The sequence below is a fragment of the Sceloporus undulatus genome, chromosome 1 (assembly GCF_019175285.1).
Source record: "Sceloporus undulatus isolate JIND9_A2432 ecotype Alabama chromosome 1, SceUnd_v1.1, whole genome shotgun sequence".
NCBI lineage: Eukaryota > Metazoa > Chordata > Lepidosauria > Squamata > Phrynosomatidae > Sceloporus > Sceloporus undulatus.
This window is the reverse complement of record NC_056522.1, coordinates 254,367,221-254,384,934: the sequence shown is the minus strand read 5'-3', so window position 1 is coordinate 254,384,934 and position 17,714 is coordinate 254,367,221. Positions and strand designations below refer to the sequence as shown.

General features: G+C 40.4%; 2 protein-coding genes across 2 annotated transcripts; one reads left to right on the top strand and one right to left on the bottom strand.

Moving 5' to 3' along the window:
* The first annotated feature begins 2,216 nt into the window (after positions 1–2,216).
* On the top strand, positions 2,217–3,155 carry LOC121920031 (olfactory receptor 5I1-like). The gene has a single exon (XM_042447181.1). The coding sequence runs from the start codon at positions 2,217–2,219 to the stop codon at positions 3,153–3,155; it is 939 nt and encodes a 312-aa protein (XP_042303115.1).
* Positions 3,156–4,188: 1,033 nt separating this feature from the next.
* LOC121926161 (olfactory receptor-like protein OLF1) lies at positions 4,189–12,631 on the bottom strand. Its single transcript, XM_042458884.1, is given in 2 exon segments — positions 4,189–4,240; positions 11,718–12,631. Coding segments are annotated over 2 exon segments (966 nt in total).
* Between the last annotated feature and the right edge of the window lie 5,083 nt (positions 12,632–17,714).

Below are 17,714 nucleotides of genomic sequence, written 5' to 3'. Positions count from 1 at the left end.
CCCTACCCTACCCTACCCTACCCTACCCTACCCTACCCTACCCTACCCTACCCACTGAAGATGACAGGTGGCTGTGGTCCCCACACCTTGCATCTGTAAAGCTACTCAGCAGAGATACAGAGAGATTAGCAGCTGTCCTCATCACCCATCATCACCATGCTTTGCTCGGGTTCTCTGGAAAATCTGGAACAAAAGTTATTTTTTAAAAAATGTGCAACAAAGGCATTTGGAAATCCCAAATTGGGTCCAGACATTGTGTAAACATTCCAGATCCAATTTGGGGGTTTGGGATTGTGTAGTGTAAACACCATGCAGCCAGCCGAGGGGGGATTGGGGATATAGAGGTAAGGTAGACAAGCCCTACGTCTCATCTCTCTCTCTCCCATGCTACAACATTCCCAATTGCCTGCCCATTTATAACTGTGTGGGAGGGGGCTGAAAGGGAGGACACAAGAGAAATATCTTCCCTTTCACTTTAATTGTCAGGAAAGGGTGAAAACCACAAGAAAGAAAATTGTATAATGAAAAGCAGGACTTTTCTTGACCACTGTAATTCCCTTTCTCTCTATTTCCTCCCAGCTGAGCACCCCATAAGGTAAGCCCCAACTCTGGCCAATAATATTGCTGTCCTTCAATTAGGCTTCTAACCATTGCTATGTTCCATAGAAACATATTTTTCCCCACAGATCAGTTATGTATGTCACTGATTATCAGTATGTTTACAAACTTGTATACTTTTACTTGTGAGTAAGCCTCTGTTGAATGGGAATATTTCTAAGAGCTGTGCATAGGATGGAGGCTCACAGAATGTGAGCAGATACATAGAAGCTCTTTATCTGTCTGGTCTGTGCAGTAAAATCCCAGTGAAGTAAATCCCGCCTAGACACATCAAAAGGAAGCTCATGAAAGCCTCCTATTCTTTAATTATGCTTTAATTGATTCTTGTTTCAAATAGAGGCAAGAAAATAATAGCTGGAGAAAGGAATGGTATTTGCACTGGATAACATTTAACTATTCCACTTAGAGCATTAAAGAATTCACTGTGTTGAACAGAAATTAGAAAGGAGGCAGACCCCATACAGATTGCTTCAGACACTGTCCTCAGAATGAGGACCAGTGGCAGAAGAGTGGTGAGTGATTTCATATGTAAACAATTCAAAAATGAACTCAGTTAAAAATGATTTCCAGGTCAGTGGGGTAAGGATGGCTGGTGGCCTTTATGCCACTAAGACAGTGAATCTACTCCAGGTTTTGGAGTAAATCTGAAATTTAAGGGAAAAATAAAAAGATGTTTAACCCAACTCTCAAAGTCAGTTCATTACCTTGGGTAGCTCCCACAAAATTTTGAGCTAAAAGCCAATGCAGATTCACTGATGCATTAACATGGAAACCACCAACCACTAATGGATAAGAGGAATGTATAGAAGTAATGGTTTTTTGTGGGTTTTTCGGGCTATGTGGCCATGTTCTAGCAGAGTTTCTTTCTGACGTTTTGCCAGCATCTGTGGCTGGCATCTTCATTCTCTAAAGATGCCAGTCACAGATGCTGGTGAAACGTCAGAAACAAACTCTTCTAGAACATGGCCACATAGCCTGAAAAACCCACAAAAAACTATGGATGCCGGCCATGAAAGCCTTCGACTTCACATACAGAAGTAATGGTCTGCCCATATCATTTCCTGATCCTGGCTGGTAGATATGATTTCAGTGACTGATTTCTATTGCCTGATAAATTGCTCACTGGGCATACTAAAAGTATTTGTTTCTGATTTGCATCTGCCATCACTTCCCTGTCATCACTGTTGATCTTTTTTTCCCCCGTCAATGCAGTCAGCCCTCCATATCTACAGATTCTGCATCTACAAAGTCAACCAACCACTTTGAATATTTGAATATTGAACAATTGAATACTGCAAAATATTCACACCAAAAGAAATCCAATAAGCCAGCCTTGATTTTGTCATTTTATATACAGGATTCCATTATACTATACCATTGTATATTATGGGACCTGAGCATCCATGGATGCAGATATCCACAAGAGGTCCTGGAATCAACCCCAGTAGATACCGAAGTCTCACCTGTTTATAAATACTTTCTATTGATTTATTCTCTGCTCTGTTCATTACGAAGCCTACCAGCTTTCTTTCCCAAACCACACTGAACTCGACAGCCCCGTGTCTGCGTGTCTTTGGTAAATGAGACATTGGGAAGGGATGCCAGATGGCAATAAAACCACTGTGACTCACTTTGTTCTTTTGGGGTTTGTCACCAGCCCAGCACTTCAGATCGTCTTATTTATGGTATTCTTGTTACTCTACAGCATGGTTCTGCTGGGTAATATTGGGCTGATGGTTCTAATCAGAACCAGCCCCCAGCTCCACACCCCTATGTATTTCTTCCTTAGCAATCTGTCATTAGTTGATCTCTGCTATTGCACTGTGATTGTCCCAAAGATGCTTGTCAATTTCTTGGCAATGAAAAAGGGCATCTCCTACGCTGGGTGTGGGCTGCAGTTTTATTTCTTCTGTACTTTTGCTGACACAGAGTCTTTCATCCTTGCTACTATGGCATATGATCGGTATGTAGCCATCTGTAACCCACTACTTTATACCTCTGTTATGTCTCAAAGGGTCCGTCTCACACTGGTTATGTTCTCTTACCTTGGTGGTACACTGAGTGCCCTGGTCCACACTTGCTTTGCCTTCAGGCTATCTTTCTGTGGGCCAAATGTCATCAACCACTTCTTCTGTGATCTTCCATTGCTCCTGAAGCTCTCCTGTTCAGACACATCCCTTAATGAGCTCTTGCTCTATACTTATGGGAGCTCAGTAGAAATCATGTCCTCCATCATCATTGTCATCTCCTATATTCTCATTGTCGCTTCTGTCCTGAAGATGCACTCTGCAGCAGCAAGAAGGAAGACATTTTCCACCTGTGCCTCCCACTTGACCTCTGTCATCATCTATGAGGGCACTCTCCTCTTCATCTATTCCCGCCCCAGCTCCTGGTATTCCCCCACATCAGACAAATACATCTCTGTCTTTTATACTATCATTGTCCCTGTGCTAAATCCCCTCATCTACAGCCTGAGGAACAAAGATGTGAAAGATGCATTATGGAGATCAATAGACACTAAAGTCTTTGCTCATTAACACTAATGAATCTCTTGATCAAAGGAAGATGGAAAGATGTAGGAGGAAAAAGACATGCGAACGGAAATGTCACACTCTCAGACACACACATACACACACCAAAAAACCCCACAAGAACAAATGAAGGCGCAAACAGTTTACATTCATTGTATCTTTATACCAAATCTAGAGAAATGTACACAGTACAGTTTTTTTAAAAAACAGGCTCATAGAATCATGCAGCCTGTCAGAAGAAAAATGTAATTGATTCTCTTTCAGAACCAGTCTCATCAAATGTGATTGCTTTGTCACTGTCCTGATTGGTGTTATGTGGTGGTAACTCTACCCTCAATTTTAATGCCAGCCTCCTTTGCAGGGTCTCCAGATGATGAACCTGTGGAGAGAATAGGGTTCAGCACCTGGCTATCTTCTGTAATACCTGGAGGAGAATTTAACACCTGGAGGATCTATGAAGGAGGTAGCCATGAAAGCTGAGGATGGAGTCACTGCTCCTCAGTAATGAAGCCACTGGTTGTGCCAGGGTTTTGCTCCACCATAAATTAATTCAAATGAGGTATCTAACTTCCTCGTCCTGTTAAAACATTTAGGAAATATGCCAGGCAAAGGCATATTCCACACAGACATTCCTAGTGATTATTTCTCTGTCAGTAAAATGCCATCTTATTCGATGAACTGCACAGGGAAAAGAGAATAGAAACACGCTTCTATCAGGTCTGAGTGATAATTCAGCACATTGTATATTTGTAGTTTCAAAATGATTATATCATTCTCAGCAGTATTCTGCTTGCTGAAGGATAATTTACGGAAGAAGGGAGGCTTAAGCCTTAGATGTACTAATCCATCACACCTGGTAATCCCAACAACTAAGGGTTTGGGAGGATGTGTCAATCTAAATTGGTGCTAATGCAAACAACAAACTGGAGCGAAGTAGGATTAATACCAAAACAGGTGTGTTTTCTTTTCTTTTTTTAATACTGCCATGATACTCCTTTTTGTGGCACTTTCCCCCTGCTTCTAGTCAGTGCTCCAGGCTCTAATGGAGGAAGCTCTTGTTTAGGCTCAAGGTGTGAAAGAGCAATGCTGTGGTTGCCTGGATTCCTCAATCTGGAAAAAAACAAGAACAAAATTGATGACATAAGTGCTTCTGAAGTATTGATGCATATAATGCTATTTCCAAATATTCTGATTCCCTTGACCTAACAACTGTCTCAACAATTGTATGTAATATTTTATGGATTATCATTACTTCATATAATATAAAGGGGGGGAAGAAACAGTTGTCTCATTCTGTCCATTTGTCATCATCAGAATCATTTGTTAATTCCTATTAACAGACATTTCTAAGGCAGCAATGACAGAATGTGGCTCTCCAGTTGTTGGATGTTGCTTATATTTGCTAAGGCTGATCTGAGTTGCAGCATGAAATTTTCTGGAGCTCAAAGAACACACTTTGACCACACATAATATTTAATGAAATGCATTGAACAGATGCTTTGATTTGGATTTCCTGCATGACAGGGGGTTGGACTGGATGGCCCTAGTGGTCTCTTCCAACTCTATGATTCTGTGATTCTATGGCGGGTTACAAACCGCCATAAAGTACGCGCTCCGCGCGTACTAGGGTTAGGAAGGGCCGTATTAGGGTTAGGAAGGTTCTTACCTTCCTGACAGCCCTTCGTCCCAGTACGCACAGAGCGCGTACTTTTTTGCGGTGCCCATCCACATGGGCGCCGCCATGTTGACGTACTGGACGCTGTGCGTCCAGACGTGTCACGGCGGAAGTGACGTCGCGAGGACGCACTCCACCCCTCGCGGCGCCACTTCCGCATTCCAAAAAGGAGCGGCATTTCGCCGCTCCTTTTTTGCTGCGCAGGGAAGCCTCGCGGTCTGGCAGCTGGGGCTTCCCTACGCAGCGAATGGCGGCGGCGGGAAAACGGCCCCTTGAGGGCCGTTTGTAACCCGCCTATGATTCTATGATTCTTCTGATGGCACAATCCTATACATGCAACTCAGATAACCAGAGATAGACATCAAAGTAATTTCCACATCTTGATGTCCTCCAAGAAAATCATTGAGAATAGAGAAACTAGGATGAAACATCACATATCATCTTTGCATAGAAAACAAGACACCATCTCCAGTGGCAGCTAAGTTCAACAGACATGGCTCACAGCTTAACTAGAATAAAATGTTTGCCCTAGAGTTTGTAAATCACTGGTGAAATATTTGTTGGTTCTTGAAAATGTGGAGTTGGTGGACTTTTAAAGAACATGGCATTTAAGGATGTATTCTAATACCCCTTTACCTTGAATTTAACCCCTTCGAACTGAATGGGGCTCAGTTCTGGATATCTTATGTATTCCTCTATACATCAAGTTGCTGGAGATAGGAGTAATTTTACCTAATGCCCTGGTTATTGGTTTCCCATGGGCAACTGTTTGGCCATGTATAAACAGAATGTTCCACTCAGTAGCGTGTTGATCTGATCTACTAGGACTGGTCCTATGTTTCTAGGGTTGCTTTTAAGCCTCTTCAGTGTACCAGAACAATTAACCTAAGAAAAAAGAAAATTGTTCGACATGATATGTTTAAACTGGCTTTGAAGTGCCTTATTGAAACCAAGACCTTTCTTTAAAAAAAAATAGATTAGAGTCCTGGTTGTGACTATGGGTAGAAGACATATAGGGTTCTGATCTTGGCTGGGAACCAGGGAATAACTAACTGTCCCAAAAAATCACTGTATGAAAATTGTGTTTCCATGTTCATTTGTCATTATTCCACCAGTATTGGAATTATCCTTTATGAGTCCCAGCAGCCACCTGAAGCCAAGAGGCTGTTTCAGGTAGTTGATAGTAATAAACCTCAGAAGAGTTAATTAAACTTTAAATAACTACCTCCCTCTGCAAACAAAAAATGGATGGATGGATGGATTAATGAGAAGCATTATCAGAGAGTATCATCAATCATTTAAAATAAAGATACTGTTAGGTGTAGAAAACATGAATCCAAAGAAACTAAGTTGCAGCAAATACAATTCTGCAGTGGTGTTTTGTTTTGTTTTTCATATATACAACCCACAACTGTGCAAAGCTTAGTAGCTTGGTCATCATCAGGTGAACACTCATGTAGCCCACCCTTCACCCAAGTTGGTATCTTCCAGATCTCTATGCTGGATGTGAATGCTGCATTTCAGCGGAGAAAGGATCATATAGGCCTTTGCAAAAATGTTGTTGAATCATACCAGAACACTATCTGCTGTACAGGAACAGAGCATCAGTGTTGTATTTAAATACACTGTAACCTCTTTAGCCTAGCTTGTTGTATGCCTTTCAGTTCTAAAATAAAGCTCTAACATTTCTGCAAATACTTTCTCTGGGATTTAATTTTAATTTTTGTATTAAAGATGAAGAGGTTAGTAGAACACCAGCAGCCTGTGGTCTGGATTGGGAGGGGGTTGTCTCTGCATTCCACGATGAGGTACCCCAGTATTTGGACCATGGATCAACAGTGTAATAAAAACATCTCACATTTTCCTGCACGGTTCTTCACTGGATGTTCAGAACGCTTTTCTGTTTTATGGGTGTAAGATATCTCTGCCTCCATGAAATTTGGACAATTTCTCCATCTCCTCTGTACTCCTTTGTTCAAGGACACTATTTCAAATTCCAAAAAGACTGACAGATTAGAGTTTTCAGTGGTGGTATCAAGGTTCACCTCATGATTCACAGGTATTGTCTTGGACGTCTGGGCAGCAGCTACTGAAGGTGCCTGGGGCCAGGTTAGTCTCCACGACTCGGAAGACGTTCTCCATAGCTGCCCCAGCCCTTTGGAACGCGCTGCCCACTGAGCTCCGCTCGTCCACTACCCTGGCCCAATTTAGGAAGGATCTCAAAACCTTCCTATTCCAACAGGCATTCCCCGAATAAATATCCTGCGGGCCCCCCTCCTCTTTCGTGGCCAAGAGGCTGGGCTATGGGGCTTTTTACTATTGTCTTGTTTTAACTGTGTTTTTAATTGTGTATATTATGTTTGTTTTAATCTGTTGTGAGCCGCCCTGATCGTAGGAAGGGCGGCATATAAATAAAATTTTATTATTATTATTATTATTATTATATATTCACAAGAAAACAGCACACATAACAACACAGTGGTCTGAATCCAATTAGAAGTTAGGACTTGAATAGACTCAAGAAATCAATAAGATTTATGTAAGTGTTGACTCGCATCAACAGTTGATTCAGCGAGTCTTCTCTAGTTTGGACTAACAAAACAACTGAGGTCAGTTTATTTTGAGAACTTTGCTTGTAGAATGCTTTTAAAGTACCACATGATAACCGTACAAGTGCCATCTACAGAGGCCAGTAACATGTTACACACACACACACACACACACACACACACACACACACTAATGGAGATGTAGAACATCAAACCGGTTACTAGGCCAAAAATTTCAGAGCTCCTAAGGCATGCTGACATGAGGTCTTTCAACATGGAAGACTGTCTTTCCCAAATGGTATCTCATGGCTTACAGTCAAAGAAGATTAAATCTTGAGTTTTAATTTTAGCACTAGATAAAACATCTCATGGTGTTCTACAAAGACATTTTGTGCTGAAAAACTCGCAGGAGACTTAACTTCATGTAACCCAGTAAAGAGAAAATGAATTGGGATAGTATCATTGCATTTCATCATTTCTATCTTTCCCCTCCTGTTCAAGGAGAAGAAAGACTGGTTGTCGTATATAAGAAAGTAATGTCCCATGAGCTCTCCAGTTTCTTCCTCTCACCCATCTTTTGCCTTTTATTCATAGGTGAATGGGCCAATAGCACAAAGCTCCTTGTGACATGGCTCTACATTGTGTATAGTCATCCAAGGTATAAGTGTAGATTTTGAATCTGGATTGTTGTGTTCATTTCTTAATAGATTTTTATTTTCTATGTGACTCACCATGAGGCATATGTTCACATATTATTTTTGTACCTCTTCATTTTATGCTATTATGTATGTGTGTATTGCCATTCTTCTGTCTTTTAGCAATCTCTGAAGAAGACCATTTAAAGATTTTCTGGCCAAATTTGATGGGCTGTTTCTTGGAATAAAACATTTTTCTATACTTCCTGAGACTCTGGCTGGAATCCTGTGGGTAACATACATGTGTGGAACTTGGAGTTATGCACACAAGTTTTATTATTGTTCACATATAGGCTTGTCTGAGACTTGAATAAATAACCACCCTACTGACATTTACAAATAGGGAATAAGTTTCCCATATAAGTTGGTGTACACAAGAAAAATAAAGTGACCATCACACATAGGTGGTAGTGTCACAAATTAATACAGAAAAGATTTTGAAAAGTACAGGTGCATGTCACAAATTGGTGGCAGCGGTGGGAGAACAAAATCCCATTGGGTTGCCATCTGTGGAAAAGAGTAAGCTGAATGGTGTGGCATTGTTACAAATGGGTGGCAGTGGTGGGAAAACAAAGACCCATGGTGCTGCCACAAGAGGAAAAGAGTTAGGCCCATGATGCTGTCACAAATGGAATAGAGTTACCTTTATGTCACCATCACAGTAGGTTCCAGAAACTAGTTGCTCTTACATTCACATGAGTATACTCTTTTACAACTGGGCTGGATTGGTAAACTTGTAGGTCAGATGCGAGTCTTAGCTACGTCAGACAGCTTATCTGACACTCCTTTATGCTGTGAAAGGATAGAGCTCAGATCCTTTCCATGACAGAAGATAATAACAACATGGATATCACTACAGTACAGTCTCTGAAGCCATCTGAACATAGGGAAAGCATTTGGGTTAAGCTATGTGTTATTTAAATACATAGTTAGTTGTCATCTCGCCACCCCCTTTTAAGATTCTAATATGATGGCAGATAGAAATCTAACCTGTTGCTCTCTACTATGGTCCCAGTTGCTGTGGTCCCAACTGGATAATTTTTGGACAATGTAAATTGCAAGTGTGGCAAGGTTTTTTCACACTGAGACCATGAGCAGGAAGGGAGGGTTAAAGCCTGTCCACTTCATAGGTTTCTTATTAAATCCCCTGCACTTGCCCCAGAATTAATAATACAGTGGACCCTTGTTATATGCTGGGGTTTGGTTCCAAGATACTCTGTGGGTAACAAAATCCGGGGATGCTCAAGTCCCATTAAATATAATGACATAGCAAAATGGTGTCCCTTATAAAAAATGGAAAATCAAGGTTTGATATTTGAAACGTATACTTTTTTTGAATATTTTCAAACCATGGATGTTTGAATCTGTGTATAAAAAAATCCGTGTATAAGAAGGGTCAACTGTAATAATAATAATAATAATAATAATAATAATAATAATAATATGATTTATTTATAGCCCACCTTTTCACAAGGAATCAAGGTGGGTTACAACATCAAAAAGCAACAACAACAAAAAGATGTACAGTGTGCCTGCGTTTCACCCGGGCACACCATACCCGGCTTTCAGCATATGCTGAAAGCTATGCCAGAAGAGCCCGTCGCACGCCCCTGAAGAACTAATGGGGCACGTGCCCGTGGCGCCCCCAAAGAACTAATGGGGTATGCACCCATGGCCCCCCTGAAGAACCAATGGGGCATGCATCCATGGCGCAGGCACGGGCACGGGCCCCATTACTTCCTATGGGGTTCCAGCATATGCTGATTTCCCCTTACACGGAGGGATCCAGAATGGATCCCCACGTAAGAGGAGGGCCTACTGTAGCTACTATCTGTTTCTTTAAAGTCAAGCATAGTTTAGTCCCTTCGATACTTCTGTTAATGGTTCTGGAACCAGTTATCACTGTTGCGCTGTTTATGTGCAAACCATGTACAGATACAGGACCATGCTCTATATTTTTCTCTACATAGAAGTTCTCCTTCCATGTGGATTTCCAAGGGATCTTCTCTGCTTGCTTTTTATACAGGACTAGGAGGTAATATTTTTCATTATGGGTAGACAGAAAGTATGAGTCTGAGAAATGCTCAGTTTTTATTTCGTTGTATTTCTCCAAATCCTACTTGTGTTTCCTGTTGCATCTTGTGTTCACATCAGGTTATGACACTTTTTATCCTTCTGGCTTGGAATCATATGCATATTTGGTATGCATTTTCTGTATTTACATATACTCCTTTCCCATAGTATGCAATTTTGTATCTTTTCTCCCATTGACTAAGTATGTCTGTGCACATTTTTCAGTTGCATGTATTATAGCTGTTTTCAGCTCTTTATTTCTTCTTCCAGAGTACAGTATGTTTATCTCTTGCTTACTGCAACATCACATGAGAATATACATGCTGAAATGAGCCAAAGATAAAACTGTCATACTCAAGCATCTCAGATCCAGTATTTTAATATTAAATCACATAATTCATCTGTCAGTCATCAAATGTCCATTAATTAAGTGCAATGATGAATTGCTAGAAAAGGAGATGTCAAGGTTCAAGTTTGTCTAAAAGCAAGAGCATCCAACTTAAAAGCTTACTCCCCAATACTTGATGCATGGAACTCTTTGTATGGATTGTTTGATATATTGTACTATGACTTGTTTTAATGATGTAAACCACTTTGATCGGAAGGAAAGGCAGTATATAAATAAAAGTTTTATTTATTTATTTATAACTCATTGGCAAGGGAAATCTGTTCTGCAATTAGTCAAAGTACTTTCACCTATCCTTATCTCAGATTTCCTGGATCTGATGATGGCACTGATAACACTAAGACCTGACACAATAAATAATAATAATAATAAATATTTATTTATATCCCGCCTCTTCCGCTTTGAGGATCGAGGCGGGTAACAGCAAAGTGAATACAATATACAACAATAAAAACAACAAGCCCCACAAGACCCCGACCCAACCCTCCCTCCCAACTATAAAATTAAACAGTAAAAAATGTTTTAAATGTACATAACAATACATCAAAGTTATAAAAACAAATCACAAATAATAAAAATAATAAAAAGAGGGGATTCAATTAGTTCTAGACATTATCAAACAGGGAAGGCCTGCCGGAAGAGAAAGGTTTTTGTCGCCCTTTTAAAAGCCTCGAGTGAGGATAATTGGCGAATCTCTTCCAGCAGGTCATATGCAAACTACTGTATATCCTAATCAAGTGGTGTGCATGCATTTGTGAAACAACTTTTAATCTGGAATTAAGATGTGTGAAGAATTCATTCAACTGAAATCAGTGGGTCGGACCCAGATTTGGACCTGTGGAATCTGAGTTTTCCCCTGGCTCTCTTTCCCACAGTAACCCCTCACCAGAAGGACGGGAACTCTGCTTAATGAGGTGGGCTACGGTGTAGAAGGAGGTGGATCTCTAAGAATCAGGTGGAAGAGACCCCTTCTGTTCTTGGAAGGCAGATTCTGGGTCCAGTTCACTGTCCATGTGAAAACACTTGTGCTAAGTGAATGCCTACTTCTTTATAACCTTTCTCCTACCTCTTTATTTGAATAACCAGAGTATGTACAAACCCAAGTCCAATTACTCTACACAGCTTCTCAGTCCATAATACCAACTCAGTCAGCTTGGATGTGCATTCTTCCTTATCAATTTCATTAAGGCATCCTTTACATCTTTGTTCCTCAGACTATAGATCAGAGGATTCAACATGGGAATGATAATGGTGTAAAACACAGAGACTCTTTTGTCTGTGGCCATTGAGAAGCTGGAGCTGGGTCGGAAATACATGAAGAGGATGGTGCCATGGAACAGGGGAAAAGTTGTCAAGTGAGAGGCACAAGTGGAAAATGCTTTGAGTCTTTCTCTTCAGGAGTGCATCCTCATAATGGTCATGTTTATGAAGGCATAGGAAGTGACAATGGTCAAAATATTGAACCCTTCAACCAAAGTTGCAAAAGTGAACAAAAGTAACTCATTGAGGGATGTATCTGAACATGCTAGGTCCAACAGGGCAGTAAGGTCACAGAAGAAGTGGTTGACAGAATACCTCCCACAGTAGGATAGTCTCAGAGATGCACATGTGTGTATGAGGGAGCTTGCAACACCACCAATGTAAGCCCCAGTGAGCAGCCAAATACAGCATGGCTTTGACATAATGATAGTGTAGAACAATGGTTTGCAAATGGCCACATAGCGGTCAATAGCCATGGCAGCCAAAATAAAGGACTCTACATCTGTGAAAGTACACAACATGAAGAACTGGACAATGCACCCACTATAAGAGATGGCATTCCTCTGCCCCAGGAAGTTCAACAACATTTTGGGGACAATAGTTGAGATAATGCAAGCATCCATAAATGAAAAATGTATCAGAAAGAAATACATGGGGGTCTGGAGATGAGAACTGTACCTGATCAACACAACCATCCCCAGATTCCCTACCATGGTGAAAAGATAGATGACAAGAAATGTTACAAAGAAGCCAATCTGTACCTTTGGATATTCAGTAAATCCTTGCAGAATGAATTCTGTCATCTTGGTGCTATTAGTATCCATCTTTTTCTGAGCAATGTGTGCTCTGCTGATAAGTGGACAATCCAGCCTAGGAGTTCCCTTTGTGGGTTTTCTGTGACTCCACAAGAATTAACACCCAAATGTATCCTTGAGGATTGCCTGTTATCTTGAAAGTGAAAACTGCTTGTCTGAAAACCACAAGAATGAACAATAGATGGTAATTTGCAAGGCACATTGTAAGCCACATTATGCTGTCAGTTAAAAAAGTCACTTGAGCTTTATGTGAACATCTCATTTGAGAAGATACACCAGGTCAAGGAGATAATGTATACTTTTATAAAGAGAAGACATATACCTTTCCCACTCAGTGGATCTCAAACTTTGATACTCCAAATGTTTTGGACTTCAGCTCCCAGGACACCTGACCATTGGCCAAGCCAGCTGGGGGTTCTTGGAACTGAAATCCAAAATATCTGGAGGACCAAAGTGTGAGGAGCATTGTTTTAGTCTATGGACTGGGGCATGAAAATGTTGGAAACATAAGCTCTTTTTTCCCTCAGCCAATGGCATCTCCTTGTACATAGCAACTCATTTACCACATTAGCAACTAATGTTACACACTGATACCAAGTGAGTTTCATTTAAAGCATTCCCCATTCAATTCAGCAGCATCTAAAATGTTGGATTTTCCTCAAGGAAAAAAGTACTGGTTACAGGAAGATGCAAAAGGGAGGGGAAGAAATCACATCTAAATATCTTCACAAGACTTAGAATATACAAGGTATGAGAAACCTCACCTAGGAAACAAATTGTACTACGAAGCACATGTTGTCATACAATCCACTGAATTAATTGTTGCTGTCTAGCATTTTGTCATGGATTTTAATCTATGAAATCCCATGCTAAAATGAATATATTGGTTCTTCTTGAAAGCCCTACAAGATTCCTTTTCTCCCTTACTTCCTCTATTTTTAAAACACTTCTTTATTTTTGTTACATGTTAGAGAAACTATATAGTTATGCTAAAAATTATGGGCAAAGAATGAGGAATGACCGAGAGAGGAAGCAGGAACTCGTTTTTTGTGTTTCAACTTCACAACTCAATGTTACCATGGTTCCAATAATGTGCTACGGTGTGAGTTTTGCGATAAATGAGTGAGTGCTTCATCTCCTACCACTCCAGTGCCCAATCCACTGTTTGTCATTGCTAAGTAAGTGCTGGTGTGATCTTCCAATCCAACTGAGTACTGAGGAGTTTTTGAATAACTGCAAACTGTCAGGAAACTTAGAGGTTTCACAGAGAAACTCAAAATGGATGTTTCTTTAAAGCCACTGGTATTCACTTATTTTACCTTCCAGATTGGGACTATAGCTAGGGACAAGGGCCCGGTTACAGACTGCTGGAAAGTGGCAGTCTGGGGCCGATTTTAGGGCTAGGGATTGCAGAGCGACCACATAGTTCCAAGCCCTAGTGTGTGGTGGTGGTGCCATCATGGTGGACTCCCATTTAAATGGGGGCCATCATGATGATGCAAGCATGGTGCAACATCCACACATTGTGGCACTGTGCTTGCATCATTGACACAATTGCTACTGTGTGCAGCAAAAAAAAAACCCACTTTCAGCGGGTTCTTTTTGCTGTGGAAGCCACATGGTTTGGCTGCTGTGGTGTCCCTCAGGATGAAAAACAGGAGGCTCCAGCCTGCCCTTTCAGGGAAGTCTGTCAAGCCCCAAAGTGATATGCCCATATAGCACATATTAGATTATCAATCAAAATTAGATGACCAGCATTCATTTTAGAGTAAAACAGAAGGAGTATCAAGGGATCAGAGACGCTCCTCTATTAGGAAAGACCATATTATGTGTTGTTTACTAAGGAAAGGAAATAGAGAAAGAAAGTATAAAATTATATTTATACATACAGTGCTTCCTCGGGTTACGAAATTAATTCGTTCCGCGGCCGCTTTCGTAACCCGAAAAGCCTTCGTAAGCCGAAATGCCATAGGCGCTAATAGGGAAAAGCCGCGATTCCGTGTGAAATAGCGCCGAAAAGCACCAAAAAATTTTTCGTAATGTGGTGGAAATTCCTTTTTGAAATATAAAAACTATAGAAAGATGGAGTCACCTTTGTCAGCCAGAGAGATAGTTTTGAAATAAAGGCTTGGAGTTACTAGAGCAAAGGAATAACTAGTGCATCTTGACCTAGATGGAAGCTGGCACCAGTAGAAAGACATAACATAAACTACTGAGATAAGGACATCCAGAAGCAAGGTTAGAAGGAAGGCTAAAGGAGGGGGTAAGGAGTGATGATGCAGTTTTAATGTATGCATGTATTTCTGTTCTGATTGTAAGAATTCTATATGTTTAAATTGTAATTAGCCAATCAGGTGTATTGAAGAAGCTTCTTTGTCTTGAATAATATAAAAAGAGCCATTTTGTCTTGTTCGGGGTTCTCAGCTTTTGGAACTTGAATTCCACTGAGTTCAATGTTTTCCTTTGTCGACAACTGGAAATAAACTTATGGATTTTCAATTATTAGGTCCTCTTGTGAATTCCTTGCTCTGCAAAATCCTAGAAATCTAAGTTTCCTGAAATTTCTATTACAGTAACCCGAAAAAACCTTCGTAACCCGGAACAATTATTTCCTATGGGATTTTTTCGTATCCCGGAAATTTCGTAACCTGGGTATTTCGTATCCCGAGGTACCACTGTAGTGTGAAGAAAGTAGATAGGCAGATGTTTACTCCTTCCTTCATAATTCCAGAAACCACAGTCACTTACTGAAGCTGAATGGTGGAATATTCTAGACAGACAGAAGGAAAACGTCTCCACACAGTACCTAGATAAAACTGTAGAATTCACTTCACAAGATGGAGTAATGACTGCCAACTTAGGGCCCAAACAGACAGGCCAAAATAAATCAGCTTCGGATCACTTTTGAGGTATGCTATTTAAATGATGCATGCATCCTAAGAGGCTGGAAGCCACACCAAAGGCACATTTCAGTCCTAAGGACTGGAGTGCAGCTTTGGCACAGCTTCTCGCTTCTTAGGATGCATGCATCATTTAAACAGCATACCCACTAAATGACCCGAAGCAGCTTTATTTTGGCCTGTCTGTTCAGGCCCATAGATTACTTTAAAGGGGAATAGGATTTTATTAAATCGTGAAGGATGGGGGCACCACCTGGCTACTAGTTGAGATGTCTACATATCATCACCAGTATCAGAGGCATTATGCCTCTGTATATCAGTTCCTAGGGAGCATACAGAGGAGACCTCTATTGCACTCATGTGCTCCTAGTGAACTTTCCATAGATGATTGATCAGCAACTGTGCACATAGAATGTTGGATTAGATAAATCTGATGTAGCCTGACTCTTATGGTCTCAAGCGAGGTAAAGGCTTAGCTGTTAGTTGTGTCTTTAAAGTATCATGCAGTTTGGAGTCTTCGTGGCTACAAAAGGCCCACACAGATTGTGTAGCCTTTATATATGTCTTCCCACCATGTCATCTGTCATGATCAGTTGGTTAGAATGTCAAGTTAAGACAGCTGGGACTCAAATTCAAATCTCCACTTAGTTGTAAAACTCAGCAGGTGCCACTGGGAAACCTACCCTACCTTATAGATTGAGTTGTTCTTTCAAAGCAATGTGATGTATACATATAATAAAGAAAAAGGAAAGCAAACAAATAAATCAGTGGGGTACCAGGTTATTCTCTCCAACTTCCTTCTACCTTACACTGGAATAAACTGTTGACATAAAAAGGGGAGATTGTAGCTCAGGTCTCTGTTAACTCCCTACCAGCATGTTTAAGAATCTAATGGCAGTTTTATTAAGACACAGCATGAAGAACCTGGTTTACAATTACTTTCCAGACATTTTGAGTATTCAGTTAAGCTCCCAGGCCAAACACAGATAAAAAGGTTGCAATAAAGCACAGTAAGTTATGATCCCATTTCTAATGAAAAGTCAGAAACAGAAGATTTACCTGTTAGGAGGATACATTTCCTTAATTGACTCTGGATGCTTTATGCTTGCTATTACAGAAACAACAGTATTTAGCAGTAACTTTTAGGTCTTGGGAAAGGATCCCCAGAGCTTTTGAAATATGTTTCACCCAGAAGAGGAAGGAGGGAATAATTAAAGATGGTTGAAAGTCAGTTAAGTAGAAAAACATTTGTATGTCATGCAGTTCCTTTAGGGAGTGTTGGAAAACCATATTTATCAGCCATTCCCACAAGAACACACACACTTCTTCCTTGAATTATAACATTTTGCATTAAAGATGGTTGTTCTTATCATGGTGTACACTCCATGATTTTTGACATGAGGTATCATTTCACCTAGGGAGCAAATCCAAACAAATTATTCAGTCCCTGTGAAACTTGATGTGGAATAGCCTAGAGGTGAGAATACCAAATGCATCTCTGAATTAATTCAAATGGTTGAACTGGCCAAAATTGTGCCCTAGCAAGGCAAGGCCAGCCCTACCATTAAGCAGAAAATGGGGTGGTTGCCTTAGGCAGCAGATTTTGAATATCATTAGAATATGAAAAACACATGTCACACAATGTGTTATTCACTCTCAGGGAAGGGGAAGAATACTTGAGGGGTTTTCTGTCTTGCTGGGCAAAATAATTCTCCTGTCTTTCAGTACAATGCCACAGAAACAAAGGGGAAAGTCTCAGGTACTAAAAGCCACAGAACAAAAGAAGCACAATAGTAAAAGAGGAGGAGGGGGGGATAAATATTGTATAATCCCACAAAAATAGGTTTTAACAATGCATCAACCAATGATGTCTTTACAACCAATAGTAAACATTTATGAACACCATGTAATATGTAATCACATATATCTAAATGGAGACAGGAAAGAACAAAATTCAAACTGTATAATGTATGAGAGAGAAAACTTTTTGCAATAAACTTAAACATAAAATACTGAAACAGTAATATAGTAAACATCTGGCAACAATAATTCACTGAAGCACTATCCAAGTCTGTAAGATTCACTAATATACATTATAGTACAGAAGTTCAAACTGTTGAGTGCTATCTTCCATCCATGAAGTCTTGATCCCAATATAAAGTGGCTACAGTCCACTAAGATAACCAAGTTGG

Bases quoted from the DNA above. Each gene is read 5' to 3' on its own strand.
- LOC121920031 (XM_042447181.1), top strand. From the start codon at position 2,217: ATGCCAGATGGCAATAAAACCACTGTGACTCACTTTGTTCTTTTGGGG.